The following is a 13,837-nucleotide window of genomic DNA, read 5'->3' on the forward strand; positions in this document are numbered from 1 at the left end:
TTGTGTGCAGTTTTGGTCTCCTTTTCTGAGGAAGGATGTTATTGCTCTCGAGGGAGTGTTGCGAAGGTTTTACCAGGCTGATTCCAGGGATGGCTGGACTAATGTATAAGGAAAGATTGACGAGGTTAGGATTGTTTTCGCTGGAGTTCAGACGAATGAGGGGGGATGTCATAGAGACTAATAAAATTCAAACAGGTCTATCAGTAGAGGGAGGATGTTCCTGATGGTGGGGGAGTCCAGAATCAGGGGTCACAGACTGAGGATTCAAGGTAGACCATTTCGGACGGAGGTGAGGAGACATTTCTTCACCTAGAGAGTGGTGAGCCTGTGGAATTCATTACCACAGAAAGTTGTTGATGCCAAAACATTGAATGTATTCAAGAGACAGCTGGATATAGCACTTGGGGCAAATAGGATCAAAGATTATGGGGAGAAAGCAGGATTAGGCTATTGAGTTGGAAGATAAGCCATGATCATAATAAATGGCGGAGAGAGCTCGAAGGGCCAAATGGCCTCCTCCTGCTCCTATCTTCTATGTTTCTATGTTTCACTCTCCCAAGCATGTGCCCAAAGAATTACAGTTATCCCTTGGTGATCATCTGAAAAAGTTACTGTGTGCCTGCTTTTCTCAAAACTTCCTCATTGGTTGTATGTGTTGTTCAACTAATCCTTATCATACGTCTCAGAAGCCATATCTCTGATGCCTTTTGATTTGATTTGGATTTGATTTATTATTGTCACATTTATTATTACAGTGAAAAGTATTGTTTCTTACACGCTCTAGAGACAAAGCATATTGTACATAAAGAAGGATAGGAGAGTGCAGAATGTAGTGTTACATCGTACTTAAGGTGCTGAGAAAGATCAACTTAATATGAGGTAGATCCATTCAAAAATCTGATGGCAGCAGGGAAGAGTCAGTTGAGTCAGTTGGCACTTGATCTCAGATTTCCGTATATTTTTCCTGACAGAAGAAAGTGGGAGTATGTCTGGGCTGTATTGGGTCCTTGATTATGCTGGCTGCTTTTCTGAGACAGTGGGAAGTGTAGACAGAGTTAACAGATGGGAGATTGGTTTGCGTGATGGACTGAGTTTCGTTCACGACACTTTGTAGTTTCTTGCAGTCTTGGACAGAGCAGGAGCCATACCAAGCTGTGATACAACCAGAAAGAATGCTTTCAATGGTGCATCTGTAAAAGTTGGTGAGAGTCATAGCGGACGTGCCAAATTTCCTTAGCCTCCTGAGAAAGTAGAGTCATCGGTGGGCTTTCTTAACTATAGTGTCGGCATGGAGGAACCAGGACAGGTCATTGGTGATCTGGACACCTAGAAACTTGAAGTTCTCGATCATTTCCACTTCATCCCCGTAGATGTAGTCAACAGCATGTCCTCCACTAATTTGTCTTCTGTTAACTGCTTTATATTCCAACTTTTACATCCAGATAGCAATGGTGACCAGATGTAGCACTTTAAATAATCTAATCCTCTCCTTCGAGATGTTCTTATTTCAAAGGAGTCTAACATTTTTGAGAAGGTTTGTTTTCAAAGCTCGTTTATTGGCTTCCCGATGTTTTGATCATTTTTCATATCAGATGTTACTGACTACCCAAATAAGGAAATAACACTGGAAAATTATGGCCAGTGCCTCCATAATTTCCATTCCTCAGTATCCACTGATGCATCTCATTGGTCCTGGTGATTTATCAACTTTAAGTACAGCCAACCTACCTCTTTATCGATTTCTAAGCCATGAAGTGCTCCTCTTTCACCTCGAGTTGGACTACATCTTCTTTCTTGTTGGACATTTGCAAAGTACTCATCTGTATCTCCCCATGCTCTCTGCCCCATGTGTAAATCCTTTTTCTAGATTCCTATTGGCTCCACTCCTTTTACCATTCTTTTACTTATGCCTATAAAAAATGTTTAGATTCTCTTTTATGTTAGCTGACAGTTTCTTCTCACTCTCTCTTTGTTGCCTTAATTTGTTTCTCCAATTCCCTTCTGGACCTTCAATATTGAATCTGATTCTCAGCTATATTATAAACCTGACACCTGTCATGTGCTGTCTTTTTCTGCTTAATTTTACTCTGTATAACGTTCATCATCTAGAGAGCTCTGGATTGGTTTACCTTATCTTTCCTCCTTGTGGGAATACATCTTGATTGTACCTGAACTATTTCCTCTTTAAAGGCCACCCATTGTTCAGTTACAGTTTCGTCTGACAATCTTTGAATCTTTAGTATTTAGATTTTTATTGCATGTACATATATCAAGTAAACAATGGCAGTCATATAAACACTGAACAACAAAGACAAAGAACAAAGACAAACAAAGAAAATTACAGCACAGGAACAGGCCCTTCAGCCCTCCAAGCCTGCACCGACCATGCTGCCCGACTGAACGAATACCCCTACCCTTCCGGGGACCATATCCCTCTATTCCCTGCACCACCCTCTGTGTAAAAAACGTGTCTCGTACATCTCCTTTAAACCTTGCTCCTCACACCTTAAACCTATACCGCCTAGTAATTGACTCTTCCACCCTGGGAAAAAGCTTCTGACTATCCACTCTGTCCATGCCCCTCATAATCTTTGCTACTAGCAACTGAAGTAGCATCTGAAGTAGCAACTTAACTTGTCCATATCTTGTATTCTGACAGAATTGATGCATTTTACATTTCTCATCAGTATTACATTTTAAATAACTCATTTATAAGATAAGGGCGAGATTTTTATGGCCTTGCTTGGGCGAGACCTGAAATTCCCACCCCAGGTCAACGGAGATTTGTGTTGTCAGACCCTCGCCCACTCTGATTTTGTGGCGGATGAGGTGGTAGAGTTCTGACGAATGTTTTAATTTGTGTCAAAAAGTTATTCATGGTTCCAGCCATTGCCTATTGCTTATTGAGCACAGGGATCAATGTGACTGCAAAATGTTGTGTAAAAATGCATCTGTGAAGATCCTACCATATTAGGGAGGCGGGGGGGGGGGGGTGGGGGGGGGGGGGGGGGGGTGTGGGCGGCGGGGTGGGTGGGTGGGCACAGTGGTGCAGTGATAATGTCACTGGGCTAGTCATTCACTGAAAGTGAAAATTAGCCTCAGTAATGATGACAATGAAACTATCATCTTTGGTTCATCAAAATCCAACTGATTCACTAACATCCTTTGAGAAAGGAAATCTGCTGTCCTTCTCTGGTCTGACATACATGTGACTCCAGATCCACAGCAATGTGGTTGACTCTAATCTGTCTTCTGAAATAGCCTAGTAAGCCATTCAGTTTAAGGGCAGTTGGGCTGGGCAACAAATGCCAGCTTGATGGTGAAACCCACAACCTGTGAAAGAATTTTTAAAAAACTATGAATATGATTGCAGCACTAAAATCCAAACAATGACCTATTTGTGCCAGTCCCGGTTGGACCTTGGTTGAAACTAGCTGCACTTGTTTCACTTCAAACTCTTACAGAAGAGCCATTTATCTCACCATTCTAAGCAGAATTTGATCTTGTGTCTGGAAGTTGAACAGCCAAGTTACTAAAATGTCACCTTCATCCAGGGAAGAAGATTGTGCTGATTCTGAATATCAGGATTCTCAGTTTGGGACTGAGCAATTGCCACTGATTTTAGAACTTCATCTGTGAGTCTAATGCATGAAGTCTGGTAATGTGTTTTTAACTTTTATTTTTTAGAGTGTCACTCCCCTACTTTGGACCTGGTCTGTATGTAGAGCAAACCACTCATTACACGAAGCTTTATGGAAAATTTGGGTTGACTCTAATGTGGAATAGAGAAGATGCTCTTATGGTAAGTACAAACATTGGAGAACATTTTATGAACAGAATGTAATGTGTCCCAGCATATAATTGTTGTACTGGAATAGATGTGATAAGCTAGAAGAAGAGAAATACATTATTTGTGGCATAAAATAAGAGAAGGGTACAGGTGAGACATTGAGAGTAATCATGAATTCACACTGCACAGTGTTTTGACGAAAGAAAAATCATTGGATACATCACAGCCCTGTGGAACCACTACACTGTCTAACTGTGAGAATATGTTTATATCAAAGAACAAAGAAAATTACAGCACAGGAACAGGCCCTTCGGCCCTCCAAGCCTGCACCGACCATGCTGCCCGACTTAACTAAAACCCCCTACGCTCCCGGGGACCATATCCCTCTATTCCCATCCTATTCATGTACTTGTCAAGACGTCCTTTAAAAGTCACTACTGTATCCGCTTCCACTACCTCCCCCGGCAACGAGTTCCAGGCACCCACCACTCTCTGTGTAAAAAATATGCCTCGTACCTCTCTTTTAAAACTTGCCCCTCGCACCTTAAACCTATGCCCCCTAGTAATTGACTCTTCCACCCTGGAAAAAAGCTTCTGACTATCCACTCTGTCCATGGCTTTCATAATTTTGTAGACTTCTATCAGGTCTCCTCTCAACCTCTGTCGCTCCTATACAGTAAATCATATACAGTAAGTGCTATTCTCTATAAATTACACTGGCTTGCTATAGTGCATGCTGTAGATAACACACTCGTCTTGTACTAAGTGTGTCAGTTTCGGCAAACTACAAAGTAGGTGCAAAATTCAGTTGCGTTACACCTATTTTTAGGTTCTATGAGTGGTCTTCGAGGTCCAGAATGTGTGCAGAGCCACACCAGATGCCATATTGGTAAGGTGTTTCTCTGTGCGCACTGAGTTTCCACCAGAAATGTGCAGAGCGGGCAAATCATGACATTAATCTGTGTCAGATATTTGATTCACGTCAGTTTGCAGATCATTGCTCCTCCTAACACTGTCTCTTAAACACCACAGCTGCTGGTGGAATATAAATTCAATTAATTCAACTGGTTATTTTTTTAAAAATCAGATATGGTGCCAGATAACTGTCATCAATTGTAAAATAAAACCTATCTCGTTCACTAAAGCCCTTAGTGAAGGCCACTCTTCAGGTTCTCAACCAAACTGTCCTCTGAAATGGCCAAGCAAGCCACTCAGTAGGGGTGGCACAATAGTTAGCACTGCTGCCTCACAGCGCCTGGGACCCGGGTTCAATTCCCAGTTTGGGTCACTGCCTGTGTGGAGTTTGCACATTGTCTGCGTGGGTTTCCTCCAGGTGCTCCAGTTTCCTCTCACAGTCCAAAGATGTGCGGGTTAGGTGGATTGGCCATGCTAAATTGCCCCTCAGTGTCAGAGGGACTAGCTAGCGTAAATGCGTGGGGTTATGGGGATAGGGCCTGGGTGGGATTGTTGTTGGTGCAGACTTGATGGACCGAATGGCCTCCTTTTGCACTGTAGGGATTCTAAAAAAAAGTAGTACTAAACTGCTATGGAAAGGCAAAAAGTAACAACACTGTGACAACATCAACACGCACTGCAGCAAATCACCAAGGCTCCTTTAATAATCCCTTCCAAACCTGCACTAACTACCACCTGGAAGGACAAGCAGACACATGGGGACATCGCCATCTGCAAGTTTCTCTCTGAGCCACACGCCCCAACTTGGAATAATATCGCACTTCCTCCACTGTCACAGGATCAAAATGCTGAAACTTGCTTCCCAGCAGCACTGTGGGTGCATCTACACCACATGAACCACAGTGGTATCTTGAGACTGAGAGGATTGCTTTCAACGATTCCAACCCATCATCCTCTGTGCTAAGTATGACATTTGAAGATGCATTTATTGACCCTGATCACTCTTGTGAGGCCATTGAACTTTTTACAGCACTGCATCCTGGTGCTGCTTTCATTATCTACACAGAGTTATCTGGAGGGGCCTCTCGGTCGCCTGTAAATAAAGCACATCTCTTCTGCTGTTTTTTGACCAAGACTTCGAATACAACTTTGGGAAATCTTCGAACCTGCTATCTGCCGTATCTTTCCACTATTATGCATCAGAACCACTTGCAGTACCTGCTGCAGCCACATTGCTCCTCCTCTATTAGATGCATTTTGTCTTTAAACAGTGCAGGCAAGTTTTAACTGGCACTAGTCTCTCATGATTTTGGGTCAGTCACTCAATGTGGTTAATGCTGGCTGCATGCTGCAAATATATTAATGAGCTAACAGCATAAAATTGCAAGCTGGTTGTATCGGAATCAATAGGTGCGGTTTAGTCCAGCATCACAATGTTCGCACACACGTTTTCACTCACCCCACAGTATTCGCTGTACTGCATTATACGTAAGATATGATATGGTCCTGTGCTACATATAGGGTGGGATTTCCCCCCAAAATTTCTAAGGGTGCGATCTTACAAAAAAAAATTCCAAGTGCTGAACGAGCAAGAAAATGGGAGAGAATCGTACCGGTTTTGGGCAAGCTGTCAGTTGCAATCTTATGGCACTTAATGCAAAAAGTTCCTGAGCTCTCCTACCCCAATCACCCCCATCTGCAGATTTTCCACCCTCCTATCCTGATCGCCACCCAGGCAGACTTCCTTTCCCTCCCTCCTACTCCTGCAGAATTTCCCACTTCTCTCCCACTCCTGCAGAGTTCCCTCTTCCCCGCCCACCCCTGCAGAGATCCCCCCTTCCCTCCCACCCCTGCAAAGTTCCCTCCCTCCCCATCATAGCTCTGCCCCATCAGAGAAATGGTGCTTGGTGGACAGTGCCAGAGTGCCCAGTAGGCAGTGCCAGGGTGCCTGTTGGGCACTGCCAGGGTGTATGATGGGCAGTGCCAGATGGGCAGTGCCAAATTGGCATGGCCAGGCTGGCACTGCCCAATGGGTACAGCCAGGCTGGCACTGTCCCATGGGCACTGCCCTTGCAGAGACCTCTCTTGCAGAAACACCTCTGCTTCTCTTTGCAGACTAGCAGTACTGTAAAGGCCCAAACCACATGGAATCAGCTTTTCTCACCTACACCTAATTACTGAATTTCATAAACCAGCGAAATCTACCCGACAGTGACTAAAAATAGAAACCCTATGTGGTGAACCATCGTTGGTTACCACTGTGGGGTTATTCTAATGTTGCTGTTGGGTTAGGGTATTGACACTGTGGGGTTGTTATAATGTTGTTGTTGGGCTAGGGTGTTTACACTGTGGGATTAATATACCTGTGGTGGATGCTGTTATGGCACATCCCGGTCGGGCCCCGCCTCCTGGGAGAGGTATAAGACCCTCTGCTCAGGCGGGACCCCTCCAGTCTGGAATGGTGTACTCGTGTTTAAATAGTTCCATTGTTTGTCAATAAAAGCCTTCAATTGCTGAAGCCTTGTACCTCGTGCTTGATTGTCACGCATCAATTTTATTGACAAACACGAAACTCTCGACAGAAAAGAGAGTATGGAGCAAATGCTAAAACCAGAGCGTCTGACGCTGGATCCACGTGCAGTCGGCGCCTCTAACACCTTCGACCACTGGCTGAAGTGTTTCGAGGACTACCTGGCAGCCTCTGCAGCAGTTACTACGGATAACGACAGACCCCAGGTCCTCCATGCGAGGGTAAGCGACACTGTCTACCTCGCGATTCGTGCGGCCACCACTTACCCGAGGGCCCTCGAGCTCTTGAAAAAGCGATACACGAGACCACCCAATGAGATCCACGCTCGTTACCTCCTCGCTACACGACGTCGGCAGTCGGGCGAAACCATGGAGGACTACGCCAATGAGCTCTTGCAGCTTGCCAGGGGCTGCGACTGCAAAGCTGTGTCGGCTGAGCAGTACATGTACGACCTCGCCCAAGATGCGTTTGTGGCAGGGGTAGGGTCTTCGTACATCCGGCTCAAGCTGTTGGAGAAAGGGAATTTCAACCTGACCCAAGCGATGGAGATGGCTGAGATGCTGGAGGCAGCGTCGAAAAGCTTGGCCCTGTATCCAGAAGACCACATGGAGACAACGTGGCAGGAGCAGTCACAAATCCCTCCTCGCCCCACGGGCTCGCGCTCCCATATCGACCCGACGACGGCGGCAGCCCCAGGCGGCCCGCGGTGCTATTTCTGCGGAGGAGCCAAGCATCCACGGCAACAGTGTCCAGCTAAAACGGTGATCTGCAATCAGTGCGGTAAAAAGGGGCACTACGCGAAAGTCTGCAGATCGAAGCCCAAGAACGGCAGTGCAGCCTGTGACCCTCCAGAACGGAGACAATCTCCATCGGCGTCGCAGTACCCACGAGGTCCGACCACGTGCGAGCCCAGGACGACGCCATTGTGGCTGGCGGAGGAGGAGGATGACCACCAGGAGTCGCTACGCTTGGCGTCCTCACCCATGTGCAATTCATGGGGGCGGCCATCTTGGTCGACGACGACCAGGAGCGACCAGCAGGGGTCCTCAGCATCAACCTCGGCTGCCTGCAGTGACGTCCAAGGGCCAACGGTGGCGTCGATCACCCTGGACCAGGCTAAGCATCACAGGCTTGACTGTTCAATGATGAACATTAAGGTAAATGGTCGTACTGTGTATTGTCTGTTTGACAGTGCGAGCACCGAGAGTTTTATTCACCCTGACACTGCAAAGAGGTGTGGACTCCGGGTTCTACCTGCCAAACAGACAATTTCTATGGCATCACGGTCCCGGTCTGTACCGATCCAAGGACGTTGTGTGGTAACTCTGGAGGTGCAGGGCACAATTTACGAGCGATACAGGCTCCTTGTGTTGCCGCATCTTTGTGCACCAATTCTCCTCGGACTAAACTTTATGGTCCACATGAAGAGTGTGATCCTACAGTACGGTGGGCCACTCCCTTCGCTGGCAGTAGGGAATCAGCCGCAGCCTCCAAATCGTCCAAAGCGCCCCGCATGCAATCTTTCCACACTAAAGATCACCACACCCTCTTTATTTAAGAATCTGGTACCAGGCTGCAAGCCCATCGCTACTAAAAGTAGGCGTTACAGTGCTGAAGACCGGATCTTTATCAGATCTGAGGTTCAGCGGCTCCTCAAAGAAGGGATCATACAGTCCAGCATTAGTCCGTGGAGAGCACAGGTCGTGGTGGTTAAAAGCGGGAACAAACCCCGGATGGTCATCGACTACAGTCAGACCATTAATCGTTATACGCAGCTGGATGCGTATCCTCTCCCGCGCATATCTGATATGGTCAATCAGATTGCGCAGTACCGGGTGTTCTCCACCATAGACCTTAAGTCCGCCTACCACCAACTCCCCATCCGCCCAGAGGACCGACAATACACGGCTTTTGAGGCGGATGGTCGTCTGTATCAGTTTCTTAGGGTTCCATTTGGTGTCACCAATGGGGTCTCGGTCTTCCAGCGTGCTATGGACCAAATGGTGGACAAGAACGGGTTGCGGGCTACCTTCCCGTACCTGGATAATGTCACCATCTGCGGCCATGACCAGCAGGACCATGACACAAACCTCCAGAACTTTTTGCGCACTGCGTCTCGCCTGAATCTGACCTATAACAGGGAGAAGTGTGTATTCCGTACGCGCAGGTTAGCTATCCTGGGATACGTGGTGGAAAACGGGGTCATTGGCCCTGATCCAGACCGTATGTGCCCCCTTACTGAACTTCCCTTGCCCGCTAGCGCAAAAGCACTGAGGAGATGCCTCGGCTTCTTCTCTTATTATGCGCAGTGGGTCCCCAACTACGCGGACAAAGCCCGTCCGCTCATCAAGTCCACAACTTTTCCGCTCATGCCAGAGGCCCAATTGGCCTTCAAGGCTTTGAAAAGCGACATTGCGAAAGCCATGATGCACGCGGTGGATGAATCCATCCCTTTTCAGGTGGAAAGTGATGCATCTGATTTCACCCTTGCCGCCACACTAAACCAGGCAGGCAGGCCCGTCGCGTTTTTTTCCCGCACCCTTCAAGGTCCCGAAATTCGGCATTCAGCGGTGGAGAAGGAAGCCCAAGCCATTGTGGAGGCCGTCAGACACTGGCGCCATTACCTGGCAGGGAAGCGGTTCACCCTGATCACGGATCAGCGATCCGTGGCGTTTATGTTCAATAATACGCAGAGGGGCAAGATCAAGAATGACAAGATCTTGCGGTGGAGAATTGAGCTCTCCACCTATAATTACGATATTATGTATCGTCCAGGGAAACTCAATGAGCCCTCGGATGCCTTCTCGCGCGGAACATGCGCTACCATGCAGGAGGACCGCTTGAACGCCCTCCATAATGATCTGTGCCATCCAGGGGTCACTCGGCTCTACCACTTCATCAAAGCCCGCAACCTGCCCTACTCGGTGGAGGATGTCAGGTCAGTAACAAGAAGCTGTCGGATTTGCGCGGAATGCAAACCGCACTTTTACCGACCTGACCGGGCACAATTGGTCAAGGCCACTCGCCCCTTCGAGAGGCTGAGTGTGGATTTTAAGGGCCCCCTTCCCTCAACAGACCGGAACGTGTACTTTCTTAACATCATAGATGAGTACTCCCGGTTCCCGTTTGTTGTCCCCTGTGCGGACACGTCGACTGCCACGGTGATCAAGGCATTCCGTGATCTTTTTACCCTGTTCGGGTACCCCTGCTATATACATAGCGACAGGGGCTTGTCGTTCATGAGTAATGACTTGAGGCAATTCCTGCTCTCATACGGGATTGCCTCTAGTAGAACCACGAGTTACAACCCTAGGGGCAATGGACAGGTGGAGAGAGAGAATGCTACAGTCTGGAAGGCTGTCCTACTGGCGCTGAAGTCCAAAGGCCTTCCAGTCTCCCATTGGCAGGAGGTCCTTCCAAATGCGCTTCACTCCATTCGCTCCCTCCTGTGTACGGCAACCAATGCTACTCCCCACGAGAGGATGTTCTCATTCCCTCGGAAGTCGTCCTCGGGGATATCTTTACCAGCCTGGTTGACGTACCCAGGACCCGTCCTTCTGCGGCGACATGTAAGGGCCCGCAAGTCCGACCCCTTGGTCGAACCGGTCCACCTCCTCCACGCCAACCCTCAATATGCCTATGTGGCATATCCTGACGGGCGAGAGGACACAGTCTCGATCCGAGACCTGGCGCCCGCAGGGGACGTAGCAACTCCTGTCGGTCCCATACCCCCTGTCACGAATCCCTTATCGCTTATTTCTTCCCCGGACGTGGCGCGGTCAGCACCGGGACCAGTGCATAACAGTTATACTCCCATGTACAGCTTGCCTGAGACTCGGAGATTGGCGCCACCACAGAAGGTACCGAGATCCCCTGCACCACCGCTTCACCAGGGTCAACCGGCCCGGGAGTCCTCGAGGGGACAGCCGGACGTTGTTTTGGAGAGAACGCCACCGCAAGCACCTGCTCCGGTGTCACAACCGGTGTTGAGGAGATCACAGCGACGGTGCGGTCCTCCAGACCGTCTGGACTTGTAGATTTTTTTTGTATATATGTAGTCTGTTTTCGCACCCCGCCGGCCTTTGTTTTCAAAGGAGGGGTGAATGTGGTGAACCATCGTTGGTTACCACTGTGGGGTTATTCTAATGTTGCTGTTGGGTTAGGGTGTTGACACTGTGGGGTTGTTATAATGTTGTTGTTGGGCTAGGGTGTTTACACTGTGGGATTAATATACCTGTGGTGGATGCTGTTATGGCACATCCCGGTCGGGCCCCGCCTCCTGGGAGAGGTATAAGACCCTCTGCTCAGGCGGGACCCCTCCAGTCTGGAATGGTGTACTCGTGTTTAAATAGTTCCATTGTTTGTCAATAAAAGCCTTCAATTGCTGAAGCCTTGTACCTCGTGCTTGATTGTCGCGCATCACCCTATTAAAATAGGGATGAGTTTCATGAGGGAGGCACCCCCTGTTGTCTCTTTCTAGACTAATATAAACAAAGCTGAAGGCAAGCACAGAGGTTGAACACGGGATATTCAACTGAGGCTTTTTTTTCTCCTGGTACATATGGTGCTCACTGTAGCTACTTATGGACCTCAGTTTGTAGACAGATGGGTGGCCACCCAGGAAATTTTATGAGTCTACCCCTGCCTACAAACATGTCGGGAGGCTGTGAAATTCTGCCCTATATTTCTAAGTTCTGTCTCAAAGTTGACAGCCATGTTTGAGATATTTGCTCCTGGTGCCGAAGGCATTTTAAGGTTACAATTATTTGCTGTGACAATCCTGAGGTTCGCTCATGCAATTAACTACTGGTCATATTTCAATCGGTTTATTATTCCATTATTTTAGGTGGAACTTGATGTGAAATTTCAAAATAAGACCTGTGGGCTCTGTGGAGATTATAATGGCCTTCCTGTATACAATGAATTCATTGTGGATGGTAAGTCAAGAACTCTTGAATCTCTTTAAATCTTGCTAAACTAAACAATCTTAACTGTTAAAATGTTGTGTTTACATCAATTTTAGGGCAGCAATTTTCACCCATTCATTTTGGAAATCTGCAAAAAATCCATCAGCCTAATGAGAGATGTGAAGATGTCGTTGAGCACGAGACAGAAACCAATGCTTTATGTGAACAATATGTAAGTTTCATTGATTTGTCTGAGGGTATTGAAGTCTGTATCTATGGCTCGGAAAGTCCTTAAGTTGCTAGAGTTAATTCAATGTAACTATGGCAACAACTTGATTTACAGAAAATTGCATATCTGTGGGCCCGATTTTACCATTTTGATTCTAAGTGCTGAATCTGGGCGCAATTCAGATCTGACTTGGAAACCTATTAAGAAGTCTAACAACATCAGGTTAAAGTCCAACAGGTTTATTTGGTAGCAAAAGCCACTAGCTTTCGGAACAGGCTGTTCCTTTGTCAGGTGGGTGGGAGTTCTGATCACAAACAGGGCACAAAGACACAAACTCAATTTACATGAATAATGATTGGAATGTGAGTCTTTACAGCTAATCAAGTCTTAAAGGTACAGACAATGTGAGTGGAGGGAGCATTAAGCACAGGTTAAAGAGATGTGTATTGTCTCCAGACAGGACAGCTAGTGAGATTTTGCACATCCAGGCAAGTTGTGGGGGTTACAGATAGTGTGACATGAACCCAATATCCCGGTTGAGGCCGTCCTCATGTGTGCGGAACCTGGCTATCAGTCTCTGCTCAGCGACTCTGCGCTGTCGTGTGTCGTGAAGGCTGCCTTGGAGAACGCTTACCCGGAGATCAGAGGCTGAATGCCTGTGACCGCTGAAGTGCTCCCCCACAGGAAGAGAACAGTCTTGCCTGGTGATTGTCGAGCGGTGTTCATTCATCCGTTGTCGTAGCGTCTGCATGGTTTCCCCAATGTATCATGCCTCGGGACATCCTTTCCTGCAGCGTAACAGGTAGACAACGTTGGCCGAGTTGCAAGAGTATGTACCATGTACCTGGTGGATGGTGTTCTCGCGTGAGATGATGGCATCCATGTTGATGATCCGGCACGTCTTGCAGAGGTTGCTGTGGCAGGGTTGTGTGGTGTCGTGGTCACTCTTCTCCTGAAGGCTGGGTAGTTTGCTGCGGACAATGGTCTGTTTGAGATTGCGCGGTTGTTTGAAGGCAAGAAGCGGGGGTGTGGGGATGGCCTTGGCGAGATGTTCATGTTCATCAGTGACATGTTGAAGGCTCCGGAGGAGATGTCGTAGCTTCTCCGCTCCCGGGAAGTACTGGACGAGGAAGGGTACTCTGTCCACCGTGTCCCGTGTTTGTCTTCTGAGGAGGTCAGTGCGGTTTTTCGCTGTGGCGCGTCAGAACTGCCGATCGATGAGTCGCGCGCCATATCCTGTTCTTATGATGCCTGGATGTGCCCTCATACAATACACATCTCTTTAACCTGTGCTTAATGCTCCCTCCACTGCTTCCGCCCCCCAACAGAGATACATCTGATCCGCCTCCCTCCTTCCTCACCCCCACCAGAGAATGATCTGGCCTCCCTCCTCCTCCCCGCCCTCCGCATCCCCCCCCCGCCCCCCCCGCCCGCCAGTAAACCATCTGGCCTCCCTTCCCCCCCCC

The 13,837-nt window shown here is 47.9% G+C and overlaps 1 protein-coding gene across 1 annotated transcript in view; it reads left to right on the top strand.

Moving 5' to 3' along the window:
- LOC144499246 (uncharacterized) overlaps positions 1 to 13,837 on the top strand; it is a 163,272-nt gene that overhangs the window by 9,276 nt on the left and 140,159 nt on the right. Inside the window, exons 3-5 of the mRNA XM_078221363.1 lie at positions 3,688 to 3,802; positions 12,082 to 12,172; positions 12,259 to 12,374. Of these exons, the coding sequence (XP_078077489.1) occupies positions 3,688 to 3,802; positions 12,082 to 12,172; positions 12,259 to 12,374 (322 nt within the window). The remainder of the gene's footprint in view (positions 1 to 3,687; positions 3,803 to 12,081; positions 12,173 to 12,258; positions 12,375 to 13,837) is intronic.

This window comes from Mustelus asterias, chromosome 9 (genome assembly GCF_964213995.1).
Source record: "Mustelus asterias chromosome 9, sMusAst1.hap1.1, whole genome shotgun sequence".
Taxonomy (NCBI): Eukaryota; Metazoa; Chordata; class Chondrichthyes; order Carcharhiniformes; family Triakidae; genus Mustelus; species Mustelus asterias.